Source organism: Crocodylus siamensis, chromosome 4 (assembly GCF_052110815.1).
Source record: "Crocodylus siamensis isolate JL-2025a chromosome 4, ASM5211081v1, whole genome shotgun sequence".
Taxonomy (NCBI): Eukaryota; Metazoa; Chordata; order Crocodylia; family Crocodylidae; genus Crocodylus; species Crocodylus siamensis.
In genome coordinates, this window is record NC_143398.1 from 1,302,336 (window position 1) to 1,322,601 (window position 20,266).

General features: G+C 60.8%; 1 protein-coding gene across 1 annotated transcript in view; it reads right to left on the minus strand.

The window, feature by feature from the left end:
• The window catches only part of SND1 (staphylococcal nuclease and tudor domain containing 1), a 231,867-nt gene that overhangs the window by 81,254 nt on the left and 130,347 nt on the right, over nucleotides 1–20,266 (minus strand). The window contains exon 12 of the mRNA XM_090041370.1: nucleotides 4,546–4,646. Coding sequence (XP_089897496.1) covers nucleotides 4,546–4,646 — 101 coding nt within the window. The remainder of the gene's footprint in view (nucleotides 1–4,545; nucleotides 4,647–20,266) is intronic.

A 20,266-nucleotide genomic window follows, 5' to 3' on the forward strand; every position in this document is an offset into this window, starting at 1 on the left:
AGAAACTCTGCCGGGGCGGCTTCCAAAGGAGTTTTCATCCATAGAAACTTCCCCTCATCTCTACTTAAGAGTCTGTCTCCTCAGGAGACCACTCGAGCGGGTTCAAGCAGGGCCCGGGTGGGCCGTCACCTGGTCCGTGGCATGGCGTGGCGGGTGGGGGGGGTCTCAGCGAGACCCGCATGCTGCACACGGCGATGCCGTACATGGGGCCAGTCTGGACCGGGCTGACAGACTGGCCCCAAGTGCTGGATGCAGTGCTCAGGCCCGGCCATAAAGGCCCAGCCACGCACGCTGCGTCTAGTCCGTGGGGCGAGCTGCCATCCTGGCCCACGGACCAGCCCCACACCCCTCCTCCGGCCACTGGGGCCTGATGAGTTTGATGCTCCTGATTCAGAGATGCCCAGTACAACCCTCGAGCAACCCCCAACGGCCGCGTCCTCTGCAAAGGCGTCTACTCCCTGTGTTGAACCCGGCTCTACAACCTTCGGTGGCAACGGGCTCTAGAGTTGGCTGCAGGCTGTGCAAATAAAAGCTCACCTTCTGGTTTGTTTTAAACCAGCCCCCTGGCCATGTCAAGGAGGGGCCTCCTGACACAGCCCCAGACATAGTATATAGCAGGACATTGGCTGCCGCAGCCCCCCTGTATCCCAGGGAAGACATAGGGGCGATGCCTGGGGCTGTATCAGGGCAACTATGCCGTGCGGCTCCGACGTCAGACACGGGGTTTGTCTGGGCTGGTCTGGACAGGGCCGATCCTGCCTGGGACTGGATGTGACCCTGCAGCTCCCTGCACAGAGCGGCTAGCGGCTAGCACAGACCCTGCAAGGATGGGCTGGGGGGAGCCCATGGCTCTAGGATTTTATGCTTGCTGCCGGCATCCTGCCAGCACGCACACAAACCACGTGCACCGAGGGAGCCGGAGAACCCGGTTCTCCTCCACAGGAGCTCCTGCCCCGAGCGACATGGAGTGGGAGCAAGAGCCGGCAAAGCCTCCCTGCACCACGACTGCTGAGCGGGTGCAGGGACCCGACCGGGCGAGCCCCGCGCGCAGCTCCCTGACCCCCGCGCGGCTCACCCTGCCGTTATCCCATCAGGCAGCTCTGCCCATGGTCCGGGCCAGCTCCCAGGGCAGGGATCAAGGAAGCGCGGGCAGCAGGGGATGCTGAAAACAGAAGGCAGCTCCCACTCGGGCAGGCAGCACGGCCCCTCTGCCAGGACCAGCACCCACTCCAGCGCCCCGCAGGCTCCCACACTATCCGGGAGGCTTGGCAGAGGAAACCTGGCTGCCCGCGCAGCCCCGTGGCTTTGCCGACGCCAGCAAAGCTATGGGGCATTTCCCCCACCGAAGACCTGCCCTTCCAGCACCCAGCACCACTGTCCAGCCTCAGATGAAATCAGACCTGCCCCAGCCCAACGCAAGGAGGATGCGCTCTCTCTCCAGGGCCCCTGTCACCCCACAAGCTGCCTGCCCCCCACCCTGGGACATGGGGTTCCCATACCACCTCCCCCTTCCTGTGTGCAAAGGTAGCACCTAGGCACTGGATGCGGGTGCTATGCAAGAGGCCGGGGTCTCCCACTTGCATGCAGCAACCCAGGCCCTTCCCTCCCAGCAAACCCGGGGTGCTTGAAGCCTCAGGGGCCAGCCTCTGCTGTCTGTGGGGCAGCTGGGTGTTTAACAGCCCCGTGTGGGGCTCCAGCCGCCTCGCCTGGGCAGGAGAAGGGGGCCAAGCAAGGCTGGCACGGTCTGCTCCTCACGGGGACTCGGCAGCTCTGCCTGCCCGGGGCTGGGTGGAAGGGAAGTCCTGGAGCCGCCCGCCGGGACAAGATGCCCACCTGCAGCCGAATGCCCCTTGCTATAGGGAGGTTGCTGCTCTGGAGTACAGGGGAGACCAGCTGCCAGAACATCACTTTATCACCCATAAACCCCCAGCAACCAACTCGGGATGAGGGCAGGGGCTTGCTGAGCTCTGGGGAGCCCTTCGGGGTGTGGCGATACCCTGCTGTGATGGGCATCACTCCGGGAGGGTGCTCCCAAGACCAGTGCCCCCCAGCCTGGCTAGATGGAGGTGCAAAAGCAGACCATACAACACCATGCAAGGCCAAGGGGCTGGACAGAGAGATCCTGCCCCACTGCCGCCCCCAAAGCCCCACCAGGTTGCACCCTCCCTGGGTGCTAGTGGGCTGGGGACATGTGGGCACTGCCCTTGGGGACCGACACGACCTCCTCTCCCAGCAAGTTGGCTCCACCTTGATCGATGCCCTGGGGAAGAGGGGAGCATCCAGGTGGGAGTCACAGCCAGAATGAGGCACAGAGCAGTGGCTGCAATGGGGCTGGGGGAGACCCTGGAAACAGCAAGACTGCCCCGCTCAGGCCACGGCCCTAGGACTGGGACACAGGACAAGCTGGGCTAGCAAAGCCCAGGGCCAGCTCCCGAGCCACAGACCCCAGCCCGGCTTTCTGACACCACCTGGGCAGAGTCAGAGCAGCCAAAGGGCGCTGACGAGACTGCAACTGGCTAACGAGAGGAGGCCTGGTTGGCACCGGACTCCCCCGCTGCACGCATGCACACGCACGCACAGGCACACACAGCTCGTCTCCCGCAGCCCCCGGATGAATGCAGAAGAGCCAAGCCTGGAGGCATTGGTGCCTTTCCAGGCGACGAGCTGCGACAAAAAAAGGCCGGTGACAAATCGTCCCCCCTCCCCCCGGCTCCCACGGACAAGACCTGGCGGGAACACACGCATTAGTCACTCGTTAAGGACGCGGCGGTGCAACCAGCCGGAAGGAGGCGTGTGCCAGCCTGCCCCGGGGTCTCTTAAAGCGGCGGGAACTCACTCCTCACCCCCATCCCTGGCATGGCTCCAAGCAGGGTAAGAATAGGGGAAGGGAGCTGGCATCCCATAAAGACCCCGTGGACCCCGAGCATGTGCCAGGCCAGGGCTCGGGAGAGGCAGCCCCTGGAGCAGAAGGGGCCCACAGCAGCCACGTGCTCCGGGAAACAGGAACGAGCGGAGCCAGGATGCTCTGCCTTCCCTTTTTCATCAGCCCAGGGGCTCTGCCCCAGCAGCCTGTGGGTCACAGGCAAACACGGGGGCAGTCACCCTCATCCCCTAACCTATAAAGCGCAGCAGCATAGCACAGGGGTCGGACCAGGAGTCCGTCGCCTGGCCAAGGAAACCTCTGTGCGCTGGCAGCGGGAGCAGGAAGGTAGCCAGCGCACTGCACTGCAGGCACTCGCATGCCCCAGCTCAAACGCCAGGGTGCGGAGGTAGTGGCTGAGGCTCATGACGGGTAGCAGACGACCTGCCAATGAGCCCCTGTGCTGCCAGGAAATTTCACCTCCGTTATGTGACCCCGGGGCCTGTCTGCATGGCAGGGTGGTGCAAGAGAGGAGGGGAGACGTGCATGGGGCCTGGAAGAGGGGTCACGGCGAAGCAGTGGATGGAGCAAATGATCTCGGGAGATCCCCTCCAGCTCTGCTTCTCTGCGATCCTGTGAAGGCCCAGGGGAGACGTAGCTCCCTCCCGCCACACACGCAGCCAGATGCTGGGCTAGTTACGGCCGTCGCTCCTGTCGCAAAATCATAAAGCAGGGCTGGCAGGGAGCTGCAGGGTCACATCCAGTCCTGCCTGAACCAGGATTGGCCCCGACCAAACCAGCCCAGACAAACCCTGTGTCTGACCTTGTAGCCACACGACACAGTCACCCCTGACACGGCTGCAGACATCGCCCCTGCCCCAGGGATACACATCCTGCTGCTACCGGGGGGTCATGGATGCTGCAGAGATCCCAGGCGGAGGCTGTGCCCCAGCTGTAGAGGAAGGTAAACCACCCCACCACCCAATTCAGACCAGTCTAAGCAGCGGGGAAATCCGTTCTTGCCCTGGTGCAGCGCGGGGCTGAGCCTGAGCGCAGGGGCAAGACCCTCCAGCCAGGACCCTGCGGGGTTGGTGCCAGCAGGAGCATTGGCACAGCCCACCCCATCCCAGCTGGGGCTGCAGCAACACCCAGCACCCCTGGGGAAGGCTTGAAAACAGGCCAGGACCCTCAGTCTGAGTCCCAGCAGGAACAAGGCACAGTCCCTTTGGTCCCTCCAGCCAGACAAGAGGCCAGAAATGGCGCAGGGCCATGAGGACTGCAGCTGAACGGGGATGTGGCAGCTTCCAGTGCCGTTCACAGTAAGACGCGGGGTGCGGGGAGGAGAAGGTCCTGCCTGGAGCTTGGAGCTGGAAGCAGCTGCAGGCAGAGGGGCATGGGCCTGGAGAAGGCCCCATGGAGCAGGATCAGCTCCCCACTTGCAGCTTGGCTGTGCCCACGTGTCCCCGCACGGCTCCGGGGCTCCTCTCCTGACCACAGGCTGCCCCAGGGACGCAGCGGGCGCAAGATGAGACTCTCCACGTGCCTGTGGCAGCGGCTGGCACCCCACGGACTCTGCTGCACATGCTGGAGCTGGGCGTCAGGCCCAGCGCTCTCTGGTGACGCTGTAGCTTCGCCCCACCCCCCAAGCCATGTCCAGAGCCACAGCCCTCACAGGGGATACTCACATGCCTCCGATGGACACGGTGGCACAGGTGCGCTCGGAGAAGGCGGGCACAGTCTCTGTGGCGCTGCTGGCGGGCCGGATGTAGTCCACTGTGACGTTCACCTGCAAGAGAAGACAGAGGGGTGTGAAATGGTGCAGACCACGGGTCTCTGGTCAACCAGCCAGCTGTCCAGGCTAGCAAGGGGCAGACAGATTCCCCTTCTCTGCCTCTGGCCTCTCGAATGCATGAGCAAGATGCTCCAGATGCCCCACCACGTTGCGACGTGACCAGCTACAGCTCCCCTGGCCCACGCTGGGATCCCAACTTCAGTCCCAAGCCAGCTCTGCAAGTCCTGGGGGAACTTCGCCCACCAGCAGCCCTTCGAGTCCAGCATCAGGGAGCTGTCCCCGCCTTCCAGCAACCTCTGGCATCACGGCTAGACCCTTGGCTGGCAATCAGGGGAGCAACTGCAGCTCCCATCACCCACACCTGACACAATTTAGGCACAGGAAAGGCATGAGCGGAGCAACCTAACCAGAGCACTATGGTATATGAGAGCTGCCATGGACGTGTCAGACCCAGGTCTGTCATTTCCAGTCACATGGGAGCAGAGAGCGGAGCTGGACGGGAGATGACGGGGTCTGAGCAGGGTTTTCCCTGCTCCTCTCTCCCTTGCAGCCTTGAAGGTCCAGCCTGGTCTGATGTGGAGGCCGTGCCCCTCACTCCCTGCTCCAGAGCGCCCTGCGCCCCTTCCCTCCAAGCCCGTGTCGCCACGAGCCCCCACTTTAATGCCACGTGGGGGGAAAGAGCGGCCTGGTGTCTGTGTTCAACTGACACCTGCTCAGTCCATGCTGTGACCTTTCATCCTTGTCTGCGGAGAGACGGGCAATGATCGATCCCCAGGGACTTTCTCTTGGCCATTTCGTGTGTTGTGACCCCTTCTCCTGCCCCCTCCAGCATCTCTCCTGCCCTGCCCAGGCCTGGCCTTGTGGGTCTCTCCGAGGGAAGCCCCTCCGCAGTGCTCCTCATCGTCACTGCCCGTCTCTGCACCTGCTCCAGCTCTTCTCTCTCCTCCTGGGGGTGCAGGGACCAGACCCAGGCATCCCATTCAAGGTGTGGCCACAACATGGATTCATAAAGGGGCATCGTGATACTTTCTCTTATTCATAATTCCCTTCCTTATCACCCCTGATGTGTTTGGTGGGACCTGCTCAGTGCAGCTTACAGGGAGAACAAGGGGACGGGCGGGACGCTGCTGGCACTCAGAGCTCGACCCCATTCCTGACTTGCAGGGCAAATACATAGGATCTGACGTCCAGATGCTGGTCTCCTCCACGAGCTCCACCTCGCCCTCTTTTAGACCGCACCCTGATGCAAACACGTACAGCCCCCAGCTCAGTGCACCAGGCCCCTGCCTGGAACGGACCGGCTGGTGCCCGAGACCAGGGCCCTGTGCTACCCTCCCCAAGCTCTCTACAGCACCTGCTCTAGGGGGTTTGCTCTATCCGCAGCCGCTTCTCCTCGTCCTGGCACTGAGCATGTAATCCAGCTCAGTCTGGGACCATGGCTGGAGCCTGCATGCCGTGGCCCCTGCCAGCCTCCCTGGCTGTTGAACATGCCGAGCTACAGCACCCCGCTGGCCTCTTTCGGACCAGCATGCAACCTCCCCTGGCTGCCAGCCCCGCTCTCGTTGCAGACGTTTCTTGTCTAATGCCAGGCGGAGAAGCTTGCATTTCTCCACGCGCCCCCTCAGGCACTGGCTCCTGCTGTCTCTGCACCCCTGCCTTGGCCCTCTTGAAAGCCCTGGCCCTGGATCTGTTCAAGAGCACTCAGCCTGCAAAGTCCAAGGTCCCAGGTGCCGGGGCAGGGTGGATCGGGGAGGGCAGAGCAATTACGGAGCACAGCAGAAAGCAAGACCTGGCGAGAAGAAAGGGGGAAGGAATTTGAATTTCAAGGAAGGGCTAAAGCTGCCAGCACATTGCTATGCAAATCCAGCTTAATCCGGCCGCTTTGCTTACTCCGAAAAGACACGATTTCCCCACGTTTTCACTGACACTGATGCTACACATGCAAAGATTATTCTGGGAACGGGGAAGAGGGCACCAAGAGAGCCTGGCAGGGGGGTACCGATGCCCAGTTGCTGCAGCGGTGGAGGGAAAAGGCCTCCCCCAGCCACCTCTGCAGCATGGGAATGGCCCAGGTGTCCTACCCTGGCCAGCCACACCTGCCCGAAGCAGATGGCACGGCCACAGCGCTGTGCTCCAACAAGCAGGCGGGCACCCCAAGCCCAAGAGAAGCCCCCATCGCTACAGAGGGTGCCTGCCGACCCTGAAGCCATGACTGCGTGGGAGACTGCCAGGAGCACGCGTCCTGCTTGCTCTGGCGATGCCCGGCTCCATGGGCTGCAGCCAGGCCTGGGCGGGGGTCACGCACAGCCAGCACCAACACCCTCATCTCCCCTGCCCTGGGTTTGGCGGATCAGCAGGCAGAGACTAGATCCTACGTGAGCTGTGGAACTGGCCTGACCCACGCATGCAGCTCACACCCCAGGGCACCTTTTGGGGGGGACAGAGGGGTGGGGAAGGGGGTCACACAGCAGCATGCGACATGTCCGGCACCCATAGCTGCAGCCAGCAGCAATTTCTGGGTGTGGACACCAAAACCCACGCGGGGCTTCTGGACCAAAGGGCTGCGGGGAGCAGGAAAGACCCCCCGTCCTAGGACAGGCCACTCGCTGAAGATGTGGGACAACTGCAATGGAGGGGATGCCTCTCCCTTTGCCCATGAATCAAAGCCCAGCAGCACTCATCCCAGCTCTCAGCCTGGCCCACGGGTCCAGGCATTTAGCAGTGGGGCAGCAGCAACACTGTGCCCCAATGCCTCATTTCCAGAGCACGCTGAGCAGCACAGGTCCCGATCCTGGCACCACTCATCTGGCCTGTAGGGCCACGGGAAAGACGCCTGTCGATGGACGGCGAGACCCTTCCATCACCGAGACCATGGAGAGCTCTTTCAGGGGTCCCTGGCAGGTGGCGCATCGTCCTGCAGGCCTGATCGAGATGGGCACAGATCAGGTCCATCCTCATTACAAGGGAGAATCGCTCCGACCTTTCCAAGCTGTCGGCGCTTTCTAAGAGGGGCTCGTTGCAGCTCCCATGCCGCAGAGAGAGAGAGAGGTGGAGAAGGAGCTTCTCGGGAAAGAGGTAATTAAGAAAAGAGGTGAAACGACTGTCATAACAACTGCATGGGAAAAGACAGCACAAGTGGGGGAAGAGACCCAGGGCTATCACGGGGCCTTCTCCCTACTGCCCCCCATATCAGTCCTGCTTGACTGGGATTTAGGGAGTGCATTTAGGTGAAAGCTGCTGGCTGGGGAGGGGGCATGAATGGCTGATCCCTCCAGGAAGGTGCCCACCTGTCTTCAGTGCCGGCAACCAGGCCCACTGGCAGCCTGGCACTGCTACCCTTGAGATGCATCCCAACTGGGGGAGCAGGAGAGAGGAGGCTGGTGGACACAGGACCACAGGAACAGCTTGTGTTGAAGTGGGGCAGCTACCCAGGACCAGGCTGCACCTGCCAGGCCAACATGCCCCCGACCATACAGCAAACTCCTTCCCATTCCCCTGGCGAAATCTCCACCGGGCCTGGAGGCCCATGCAGGAACACCCCCAGCTGCAAAGGGACTGGGATCGATGCAGGCAGTGGCCGCAGCGATGAAGATGGGAAGAAGGAAGGTGACCGCAGTCGGACAAAAAAACACGCACGCAAGCTGGGAGGGGGCTCGGGCACCAGGAAAAGCTGGTGCTGAGCTCCTGGCTCCAGCTCCCCGCCAGGCCAGAGCCCTGCTGCTCCAGCACGGAGCCCTGCCTGGGATCTCCGTAGCCTGGGCTGAGCTGGCCTAGCTGCCAGGCCCTGTGCGGGGAGGACGCAGCCCCAGGCACAGCACCAACCCCAGCCGGCGATCCAGGGCTGAGCTGTCCCTTTGCCTGCCGCCCTCCTCCCCTCCCCGCTGCCAGCCAGTGTCGATAGCAGGCGTTGAGCGGCGAGTTTCCAAGGTCAGCGGCAGTCAGTGCGAATTACATCAGGCCGGCAGCTCCCCTCCCTGGAGGGGATCCAGCCCCGAGAAGAACGGCACGCCGGAGAGAGCGCGAGAGTCGCCTGCCTTTGTGCGGCCGGCGCCATCAATGTCACCCTCCCGCCCCGGCTCCTGCGAAACCCACGGGGCGCAAACGCGCCTAGAAGCACCCGGCCCGCGAGGGGCCGAGCACTCGCTGCTGCACGACATGCTCCGCAGGGGCCTGCCGGGATGCGGGAAGAGGAGCTGTGTCCTCTCTCAGCTCTTCGTAGGCCGCTCGTGCAACCAGGAAGGAGCTGGAGGGGTGGGGAAAGAGGGGCGTAAAAGCCAACCAAGTTCCCAATCCGCGATGGCAGGGCCCACCGAGCCGGCGCACTGAATTCAAGGGTCCCCATGGTGCATAGACGGGGAACGTGCTTGCATGTCTGGCATGCACTGCGTGCAGAGGGAAAGCCGAGCTCACGGCCCGATGGCTGCAACGGTCATGGGAGAGCAGCCGGCAGAAACGCGGTGACAGCCCCTTCCCCACCAGGCGCAGTCCCCATTTCACCCCCCAAAGCCAGCCGGCCCAAGGGCCTCCACGATGCCAGCCTGGGACACTGGCAGCTTGATGTGCAAGGGTTGGCCTGGCCCCAGTGCCACGGGGAGAGCGCCCCGCTCTCTCTGCGCCCGCCACACACGTGTGACGTGGAAGAGGAGGTCTCCGGCGCCTCCGGAAGTTGATGGCAGCAACAGGAGGATGAAATGTCTCCAGGCGCTGCCGGCAGTAATTATAGAAGAGCCGGTCTGGTGTGCCACCCACCCCTGCCATCTGCACCTCTCCCGCCCACCCTGCGTGTTCCTGGGCCAGGAGCTCCCCCACAGGCCTGGCTTGCACGTCTCACACCGCCACGGCCAGATGCCGGCCCCTTCCACCCCACGTGAAGGCCCCAGCTCAAAGCCCGGGTGCAGCGGGGCCCAGGGAGGTGATGGCAGCTCAGCCAAAAGGCCTCGGAGATGGGGCAGGGGCTGCCAGCTGTCCCCGAGCTCTCCCAGACACCAGCCTCCGGCCCTGCCCCAGACCCGGCCTGAGGGTGGGTCGTGTGGCCCAGGCAAGGTGCTAGCAGCCTGGGAGCAGGGGCCACTGGGAGTCATTGGGCTGCAGGAAGCGTCGCTGTGAGGCTCCGGACATGCCCAGGCACGGGACAGCGGCCTTGCAAGCGCACACCGGGCGTCCGCAAGCGTCTCTGCACCAGGGCAGTGGTGCACCAGGGCAGGCACCGCTCACAGCAAGGGCTCCACACGCAGGCGTCTCCTGCCCGGGTGCATGCCTGCCTTTAACAGAACTGCCCTGGACCGGGTCAGACCCAGGTCCGTCATGCCCAGTCTCCGGTGCCACGGGGCAGAGCGCGGAGCTGGACGGGAGATGACGGGGTCCGAGCAGGGTTTCCCTGCTCCTCTCTCCCTTGCAGGCTTTAACGTCCAGGCCGGTCTGATGTGGAGGCCGAGCCCCTCCCTCCCTGCTCCAGAGCGCCCCGCGCCCCTTCCCTCCGCGCCCGCGTCCGGTCCCGGGTGGATCCGGCCGAGCTCTCGGCTCCCGCCGCAGCGGGTGGCCACGGGCCCCCACTTCAATGCCACATGGGGGGAAAAGAGCAGCCTGGTGTGTGTGTCCAACTGACACCTGCCCGGTCCATGTTGACCCCTCGTCCTCGTCTGGGCACAGACGGGCAATGGTCGATCCCCAGGGACCCTCTCTTAGTCATTTCGTGTGTTGTGACCCCTTCTCCCGCCCCCTCCAGAGTCTCTTCTGCCCTGCCCCGGCCTGAAACCCCTCTGCAGCGCTCCTCATCCTCGCTGCCTTTCTCTCTCTCCGTCTGCCCGGCACCAGGCTGGACGACGAGGCCGAGGCCGTGGAGGAGGCAGCAAGCTCTGCTCTTCCCGCAGTGAAGGGCAGCATACGGCAAGCTGGGAGGGCAGCTCTGGGCAAGCACCGACCCGCGTCCAGCCTGAGAGCCGCTGGCCCCCAAGGGACGCGGAGAAACGGGCAGGGAGGGGGAAGGCACCCACCCCCAGGGACACCCTTGCAGAAGCTTGTGTGTCCAGCCGGGTCTGGAGACAGGGCAGCCCACCCCAAACCCACCCTGCACCCATCAAGGCCCGAAGCCCTTGGAGGCACAGCAGGGAGCTGCCAGGGCACCGCTCAGTGAAGAGGAAGGGAGAGCTCGGAGCCGGCTCACTCCTCCGCAGCATCGGTGCCAGGCATCTGAGCCACGGGGAAAGGAGAGGAAGCCTCCCGGCCCCAGGTTTTTCCAGAAGGCTGACTAATCCCAGAAGCCGTCCCACCCCCGGAGCAGCTGAGACGGCTGCTCCTGCCGGCCGGCCGCGGGAGGCCGGCTCCCCGAGCCACGCCGCGGCCACCCACGCGCGGGGCTGCAGACCACAGGCAGGCAGCTCCCCCGAGCGGGGGCTGCATCTCACGCCCCGCCACCTCCGCGGGTCCCAGTCCAGCCGGCAGGACGCTCATCCCCCTGCCAGCTCTGCTCTCAGGGCCTTTCCCCAGCCTGCCACGGGCAAGCGCTGCCCATGTCCGAGCCGATCGCCGGCTTGCCCCAGCACGGGGCACGCACCAGCCGCTGGGCAGCTAAGGAGGGAGGCTGGGGTCCCAACCTCTGCCTGCCGGTCTCCAGCGCAGGGGCCTCAGGCGATCCCCCGAGGGCCCTGGAGACTGATCCACCCCTTGCTGGCACGGGAGCACGGACCCAGCCTCGTGACCTCCTAGTCGGACCCCTCCTTTGCGCTCCCATGACATCCTGCACCAGGGCACGGGGCCACGACCCGTCTGAAGCGTGCCAGCGATGAGGGGGCATCGCGACACTCGTCGCTGCCCCAAAGCCATCCCAGCCCCCCGTGGCCCCGTTACAGCCGGCGCCACCCCCGCCTTCACATCTCGCCTCCCCCCGCGGCCCGCTTTCAAAGGCAGCTCCTGCCCTTTCGCCACCGTGCTTTGTACGCAGGGCTGGAGATAGCAGCCGGGATCCGGCTCCGGTTGCTTTCAGCTCCTCTGAGCTCTCCATTAACCTCCTTCACCTCCAAACCGGGTGACCTATAGACGGAGTGACAGGTGCTTAGCCCCCGCCGAACGCAGGCGGCCGAGCCCGCGCGTGTGGCGCGAGCGATAAGCCGCCGGAAATGGCAGATCTGAGCCAGATACTTCCCGCGCCGGAGCCTCCCCGGCCCCCGTCGATGCCTCTCTGGAGATGCGGTAGCAGCCGATGGCACGCGGCGCCAGGAACGCCCCCCGCTCGGCTCGCGGACGGTCTCGAGGGACGTCCCGAGCCTCTGCCAGGCCGGGGGCTGGGACGTGCAGGAGCCCTGCACGGAGGAGCTCCTTGCCAGCTCCGCGTCCGTCCGCGGGGGCTCTCCAGGGCTGCAGGCGCATCGTGCGAATCCAAGGAGCGGTACCCGAGCAGAGCCCTGGCGCGGCCCCAGGACACAGGCGACCACGCAAAGCCGGGATCCGGGCACGAAGCCTCCAGCCTGGCAACGCCTTCTGTGCACAGGGCACGGCCCCGTGTGCCCCACCATGGACCTGGGGGCAAACCTGCCCCGTGGGCGGTTTGCTGCCCACATCACTCAGAGGAAGGCAGCGGAGATCCCGTCTCGGGGCTGCTGGAGATCCAACACCAGGGAAAAGGCACGGCTCCCTGCAGGGTTTGAACGGCGGCCCCCTCCACCCCAATTTAAATGCTCACATAAACGACGCAGCCCCCTGGTTGCACAAGGCGCTCTCCCCCACACACGGACCATCAGCAGTCGCTCCGAGCTGGCGGTGCCCTTGACGCGGCGACACGCCACCGGAAGCGCTGGCCCACTGCAAAGCAGCTCGCGCAGGGGCCCCCACGCACCCTGGCACTGCTCGCAGGACGAGGGAGGGGGTCGGCGTATCGCTGCAACGGGGCAAAAGCTTCCCGACCCGAGCCCCGAGGAAGCCTGGCTCTCCATTCGGCAGAGAAGCAGGGGTCCCTTGATCAGGCTGCTCAGCTAGGAGGGAACCCCCTGCTCCGGCTACCAGGACAAGGGACACCGATTCTACCCCAGGCTCTACCTCTGTGGTAATCCCCGCTGATGCTTTGGCCCATTGCATCTCCTTCCCTTGGAGGCTTTCCAAGGCTGAAAGGGTCTCCCCGAAGGGCATGAGCAGACCCTATTGCACCGGGCTCCGGTTTCCAAACCATGCAAAACTCAGGCTTCTCCGGGACAGATGCGTCGGAGCTGGCGCCACGCCGCCTGAGATACAGGAGGGACCCCGGAGAACACACCCTTATCATTACTGCGTTACGAGAGCCGACGGCAGCCCTGCTGCCAGCTGTCAGGGAGTTTGCAGACTGTCAGCGACGCAGCGCAAACGGCCTGTCAGTAACAAAAAAACAGAAAATCAGCTGGGGAAATGTGTCAGCGGAGAAGGCCGGGCGGGAAAGGCCTGCCTGCTTTCCAGCTGTGAGCTTAATACAAAGCCGGCACTCTGATGCCCTGTCGGCCCTCACGCTGGCGCGCGTCGTCCCAAAGAGCACGACGCCGCTATCTCTGAAGCACAGTCGTCTTGCTTCGAAATGCAAACAGCTGCCGCTTTCCAGGTACTGCGCTATCTCAATCCGCGGGCGCCGGCTTCGGGGAGATGGCACGAGGGTTTATCAGCTCAACGCAATGTCAGGCCCGGCCTCCATCCCCAGCCACCCGGCGCTCGCAGCTGGCGTCGAGATGCATGAGAGCAGACGGGGCCGAATAGTGCCCATTCGTACAGCTGCTCTCTCCGTCCTCGGTCTATGGCAAAGGGCCGCAGACCTCGGCCCCTGGCTGCCATGCGACGCCTGCCTGGATCTCAGCACCGCACCAAACCTCGGGCAGTCGCAGGCAGCAGGAAAACCAAACGCGACAGCTTGAATCTGTGGTGCCCAGAGGCACCCGCCCGAGAACGGGACCCGGCCAGCAGATGCTGCGGGAGCCCACCGAGAGACGGCTGTGCCCCTTGAGAAGTGCAGGGGGCACAGACAAAAGCAAAGGAAATAGGATTAGCCCTGTTTCAAGGGCCGGCAGGACAATTCATATCAGGAGCGCCTGGCTATTTTGGAAGTGCACCCTGATATCTCGTTAGAAAATGCTGCATGCCCACCCACCCCCAAAAACCCACGGGATTTCAAATGCACTTTTAAGCACTGTAAGCAGGAAACCGTTATTGTTGCTCCCCCTCCCCATTTTCCCTTCCATTGTCTCAGGCTGATGTAACCATTAGCACACGCGTACAACCTTTCCACTAAATTGCATCCCATTTACTGATCAAGATGCACTGCAGCCATACATATTTCTTTAAGCAATGATACAAGCCTCACAGACCTTGATTCAGATTCCGATTTTTCAGCTTCCCTTGCACGCTAGAACAGGCCGAACATACCTTTGGTAGACTCTTCTTCTTCTTTTGGCTGCTTTGCTCATGATCCATCAAGCTGCGCTTGGATGGAAATTGAAGCAGAATTGAAAGTAAACCCCCATATAGCATACTGCTCTCAGTGGGGGCAGATGACAGGACAAGGAGCCATGGGCTCAAGCTGCAGGAAGGGAGGTTGAAGTTGGATATTAGGGAACATTTTCTTACTAGGAGAGTGATGAAGCGCTGGAACGGGTTACCTAGAGAGGTGAAGGCATCTCCATCCTTGAAGGTTTTGAAGCCCCAGGTAGACCAAGCCTTGGCTGGGCTGATGTAGTTGGGGCTGGTCCTGCTTGGAGCAGGGGTTGGACTAGATGTGACCTCCTGAGCTCCCTTCCAGCCTGAATTTTCTATGACTCTACATTCAATGGGTTATTGGTTAAAGAAAAGCTTCTTGAAATGCAATGGAAGGCATGAGAGAAAGTCTAGCAAAACGCGGTTTTGCATTTAGACATCGATGTGCTAAACAGAGAGAACAACTGCTGTCTGCGAGCCAAGCGGGCTGTGGCGGCCGCGCCCCCGAGGGTTTGGAGCGAGTAGACCTCATCCTCCTCCACCCCGGTTTTATTCAGAGTAGAAAAGCAGGAAAGCTCATTTTCCTCTTCACCACCCAGGCAGCTCCCTCAACACTAGTGGAAGGTGATGGAAAGAAACGCTCTGTCTGCGTTTGCACTCTGGCTCCAGGAGCGTAGCCAGCCACCTCCTCAGCTCAGCGGCTCGGCTTTCCTTACAACTTTCAGCAGTCGACCCGCGCTGCCGGATACCGACTGAACGGGTTCATCGAACGGATCGGCAATGTGGGCCGCAGCACGCGCCGCCATGACCAAACTTAGCTTTAAAACCTCTCTCTGCTAAGCCAAAAAAAGCATGCAAACAAAAGGCAATCAGGACTCGTCAGTCCAACAAGATTTGGACAGCTCTGCCCCTTGAGGCAATCAGACCAACAAGGTTTTTGCAAAAAAAATGTCTTAATTAAAGGATGCTTTTTGCAAAAATCTTGTTGCTCTAATAAAAGATATCATCTCTACTACGAGTCCTGATTGCCTTTTCCTCTAGACCAATACGGCTACAACCTGGATACCTGCAAATAAAAGTGATTTTAGAGGGGCCTTTTCTTTTCTTTTCCTTTTTTAATATCGACTTTTCTCTACTGTGACCCCAAGTCATTTTATGGAAAGCTATGTTATGCTATTGCTATACAGTCTAGATTAACAGTCTATGCTACGCAATTGCTATTGCTATGTAGTATTATAGAGTCTAAGAAACTACACCTGTACCCTGGGTATCTGGAAAAAAACTTCCCTGTCAGAGCTTACGGTAGAGACACCAGGGAAGATGTGGACTCTGCATCACTGGAGGTGTCGAGGAGAGGGTGGATGAGTGCTGGGCAGGGAAGATCTAGGTGCAGCGATGCCCGTGCTCTGCTGCGGGAATCTCCCAGGGCTCTGGCTTTACCGGTTGACCCACCTGCCCCCTTTCTACTCCATGTGTCAGGGGATTTAAGCCTCCCCACGAGGCACTGGTGCTGCTGCAGCCTGGGCTGGGGCTGGGCTGTGCCAATGCTGCTGCTGGCACCAACCCCGGGGGGTCCTAGCTGGAGGGTCTCGCCCCCGCACTCAGCTCAGCCCCACATTGCACTGGGGCAGGAAGGGATTCCCCCCTGCTCAGACTGGAGGAGTTTCACCTTCCTCCGCAGCAGGGACACAGCCTCAGCCCAGGATCTCTTGAGCATACACTGACGACATGTCACAGAAGCAAGACGTTGGCTGTCGTGGACTAGATGGATTAATCCCATGGCTCTAGGACTCTACGATTTCTGTTAAACGTTATTCATCACTTCTGACAACCCTGGCCAGTCATCACATAAGAACTGCTCTGGACTGGGTCAGACCCAGGTCCGTCAGGCCCAGTCTCCGGCGTCGCACGGGCAGAGTGGAGGCTGGAAGGGTTTGAGCAGGGTTTTTCCCCGCTCCTCTCTCCAGCACTGAAGGTCCAGGAAGGTCCAATGCAGCAGCCGTGCCCCCCATGCCCCTCTCCTCCAAGCGTGTGTCCAACTCCTTTTATATTGATATCACAGATCCTACATCATCAAGACTTAGCCTCCCAGAGTCGCAGTGTATCTTGTCTGCAAGGGGCAAGTGCCCATCCAGGTGACTACCCCAAGGAAACCCCCTTCCAAGTACAAGAGCTTCTTCGTCTCCGTTTCTGGAAAGCTCCCACCCACCCCTAAAACCGCGGCGACCGTCCTGCTCTGACCGTGGCATGAAGCTTCATGCACAATAAGCCTTTCCACTGGGCTGGACGGTCTTCTTCTAAGGCAGGGGCTCTCAACCTTTTCCAGACTCACGGTAGCCTTCAATAGACTTGAGGCTCCTTTGATAGTTCCCAGTTCTTGGTTTTCACTTGGTTTTCTGACTGCATGAAAACAATAGAGCGATTCTTCCTTAGACAGACCACAGCAGGGTAGAAGGCTTTGAAGCCTCTGGATCCTTCTTGAAGTCTCCGGTTTTATCTCGTGAATCAGGTGCGTGCATCTCTCGGTGCTAATGTTGTGCGGCACCCATAGGTGCTGACTTTTATTTCTGCTGGGAGGGTGAGGCTAAGATGATGGCCATGTGCCCCCCACCCCCAGCACGTGGAGAACGGGGTGGGTGTGTGGGCGCAGGAGGCGGCACAGGTGATGCAACAGGGGGGTGCGAGGGCAGATGCCCCCCTGAAGTTTCCGTGCCCACAGCGGGATGCCGGGGCGCAGCCGGGCCAGACCAGCTCCAGGCAGGCGCTGCCTCCACGGCCCCACTGTACTCCAGCGCGGTATAAATCAAGCCACTATCAGGGAGCCCTGGCATCAGGGACCGTGGGTTCAAGGTGATGCACTGAGCCTAGCCCCCGCGCTCACAAGACCTCCTGGCCTGTCATCAGCATCAGCCACCCGTGTGCAAGAAGGCATAGGTGTGACACAGGTCAGCAGCTCTGCCAGGTGCCTAGGGCAGGCCTTTGCACGCACCGCTTGCTGCTTGCCGAGACTCAGAGCATCATCGCAGGCTGCCGTCTCTTTGAGCACTTTCGTCTCCAGAGCAGACCACCCCAGAGCTTCCCCCGCTTCTAGCACAGCCTACGACGGAGCGAAGAGACACCTTGCATGCACGCTGCGGGTCAGCAGCCCCTGCCTCCGCGAGAGCCCGCAGCCATGTATTCTCACCCCCAAAGACCCCTCTCCACGGCCTTCCTAACACCGCAGTCAGCACTGCCGTGACGTGCGCTCTGCAGCAAAGCCGGTCTCTGACGGCTGGGCCAGCAGCAAGGCAGACAGGAGCCAGCCCTCTGCCTTCCCGGGAGAGAGAGGCAATTGGTGTCTCTTATGAGCAGCAGGAGACTAATGGCAGCCACTTTCAAGAGCTCCACGGAGAGGCCTGTGCCTTCGGCTTCCCCCCTCCCTAGTCATCAGAGCGATCACAGGAAATTCGGGCTGGAAGGGACCTCACGAGCTCACACCTGCCTCAGCCCCTGCTCTGGGCAGGATCAGCCCTGACTAAACCAGCCCAGCCCCAGGTCTGTCAAACCCATGCTGAAAAACTTCCAAGGATGGAGAACTTATCTAGGCACCCGGCCTGACACTTGACCTGCCTCAGAGTCAGGAAGTTCCTCCTCACCTCCAGCCTCAGTTTCCCCAGCTGCAGCCAGAGGCTGTTGCTCCTAGCCCTGTCCCCTGCGGCCACAGAAAAAAGCCTGTCTCCATCCTCTCTGTCATAGTCTTTCCGGGATTTGAAGACTTATTAAATCCTCCTCCCGGTCTTTTCTTCTCCAGACAAAGTACCCTGAACTCTTCCAACCTTTCCTCATCAGTCTCATCTCCCAGGTCCCTAATTATTGTTGTTGCCCTGTGCTGGGCTCTTTCCAACCTGCACATCCTTCTTGAACTGGGCACAGGATGCCAGGGTCAAATGGAGGGGGAGAATCGCCCACCTGGATTTGCACACTCATGTTAACACAACCCTGGCTTTTTTTTTTTTTTTTTGCAACAAGAGCTGGCTCCTAATTCAGCTTATGGTCCATCATAACTCCCAGGGTGATGCCAGGAGCCTAACGACCATCTTCCTCATGCCCCAGGAAGAGCAAATCTGCTCCCGACTGCGGCCAAAGGCACAGGCTGCTCCGCTCGCTGGGTGCCCACAGTACCCGGGTACCAGCCCTCCAAGCTGGCATTCACAGCTGCCCGGGAGGATGAGATGAATGCCCTCCTAAGGTGTCGGTATTGTGATGCTGATGTGTATCCCAATTCTGTCATTTAGGACTGGGCCTGGCTAGGCCTGGATATAGGATCAAAAACACTAAAAACCTGGGTTTTCCCCAGGTTTCTCCCTGGGACCCTACAGATGCAGGACCCCATGGTCGCAAATTGGCCGGAGGGCTGCACCCAGACAGCAGTGGTGGATGGGTAATTTTCGACCTGGAGGGACGTGGGCAGTGGGGTCCCCCAGGGCTCGGTCCTCGGGCCCGCACTGTTCAACATCTTCATCGGTGACTTGGACGAGGGGGTAAAAAGCACCTGTTCAAATTCACAGATAACACTAAGATGTGGGGGGATGTGGGCATGCTGGAGGAGAGGGACAGGTTGTAACTTGACCTAGACAGGTGACAGGGGTGGGCAGATGAGAACAGGATGGGATTCAACACCGACAAGTGCAAGGTGCTGCACGTGCGGAGGAAGAGCCAGCACCATACCTACAGGTTGGGGAACTCCCTCCTCGGCAGTGCAGAGGCAGAAAAGGATCTTGGAGTCATCATTGATACCAAGATGACCATGGGCCGGCAGTGTGGGGACGTGGTCAGGAAGGCCAACGGCACCTTGTCCTGCATCCACAGGTGCATCTCGAGCAGGTCCAGGGAGGTGATCCTCCCCCTCTGTGCGGCACTGGTCAGGCCGCAGCTGGAGGACTGCGTCCAGGTCTGGGCGCCGCACTTCAGGAGGGATGTGGACAGCATGGAGAGGGTCCAGAGGAGGCCACACACACAGTCAGGGGGCAACAGGGCAGGCCCTATGAGGAGAGGCGATGGGACCTGAACCTGTTCAGCCTCCACAAGAGAAAGCTGAGGGGGGACCTGGTGACCTGTTACAAACTAGTCAGGGGGGATCAGCAGGCACTGAAGGAGTCCCTGTTCCCCCGAGCATGACCAGGAGTGACCAGGAATAAGGGTCACAAGCTGGCAGAGGGTAGGTTTAGGCTAGATATCAAGAGGCGCGACTTCACGGTCAGCGCGGCTAGGGTCTGGAACCAACTTCCAAGAGAAGTGGTGCAGGCTCCTACCCTGGGGGTGTTTAAGAGGAGGCTGGACGAACACCTTGCTGGGGTCATTTGACCCCAGTACTCTTTCCTGCCATGGCAGGGGGTCGGACTAGATGATCTACTCAGGTCCCTTCCGACCCGACCAACTATGAAACTATGGTCCCACTTTAAATACCTGTGAGGTATCCAAGATAGCACACTTCCATGGGACGACAGAGGCTAATTAAAATTAATTGGTTTTCCTTGCACGGACAGGCTACTGTGCGTCATGGGCTGAGCTGCTCTCAGGCTCTGGCTTGGAGCAATCCTGCCCACCTCAAAAGCCACGGCTGTTTTTACCCATACAGCAGCCCTGCTAAACCAGCCCAGCCAAGGGTCTGGGCAACCTGCTCTTGAAACCTTCCAGGGATGGAGACTCAACCCTCAATCTCCTTCCATTACAGCTTGATATGCTCCTGGCCAGAAAGCGCTGGCCAAACTTTGGAAAGAGTGGAGCAACAACCACAGACCAGGCCTGCCATGTGTGCCCCCCCACACGTACCAAACCAGAGCCTGTACACCCCCACAGGCAGAGCTGGGATTTCAAAAAAACCTGGTGCGGTGCATCATCACAGCGAACATGACACACATTTTTCTCCAGCTGAAGCAAAATTAGAAACCTGACTAATGTACTAGGGGCCTAGGGCTGTCTTCTTCAGCTTGAAATCAAAGCAAAAACAAATATAGCTTGATTGCAACGTGCACAAATTAGCTAGATTATAGATTTAAGTTTAAAAAACACAAGAAACCAGGCAAAAAAAATGGTCACAATAGTCAAAAGAGACTGCTTCGTTAGTCTTGTAATCATTAGAGTTAAATGGGAATAGAAGCATAGAAATCATCGAGAACGAGGGCTGGGAGGGAGCTCAGGAGGTCGCATCC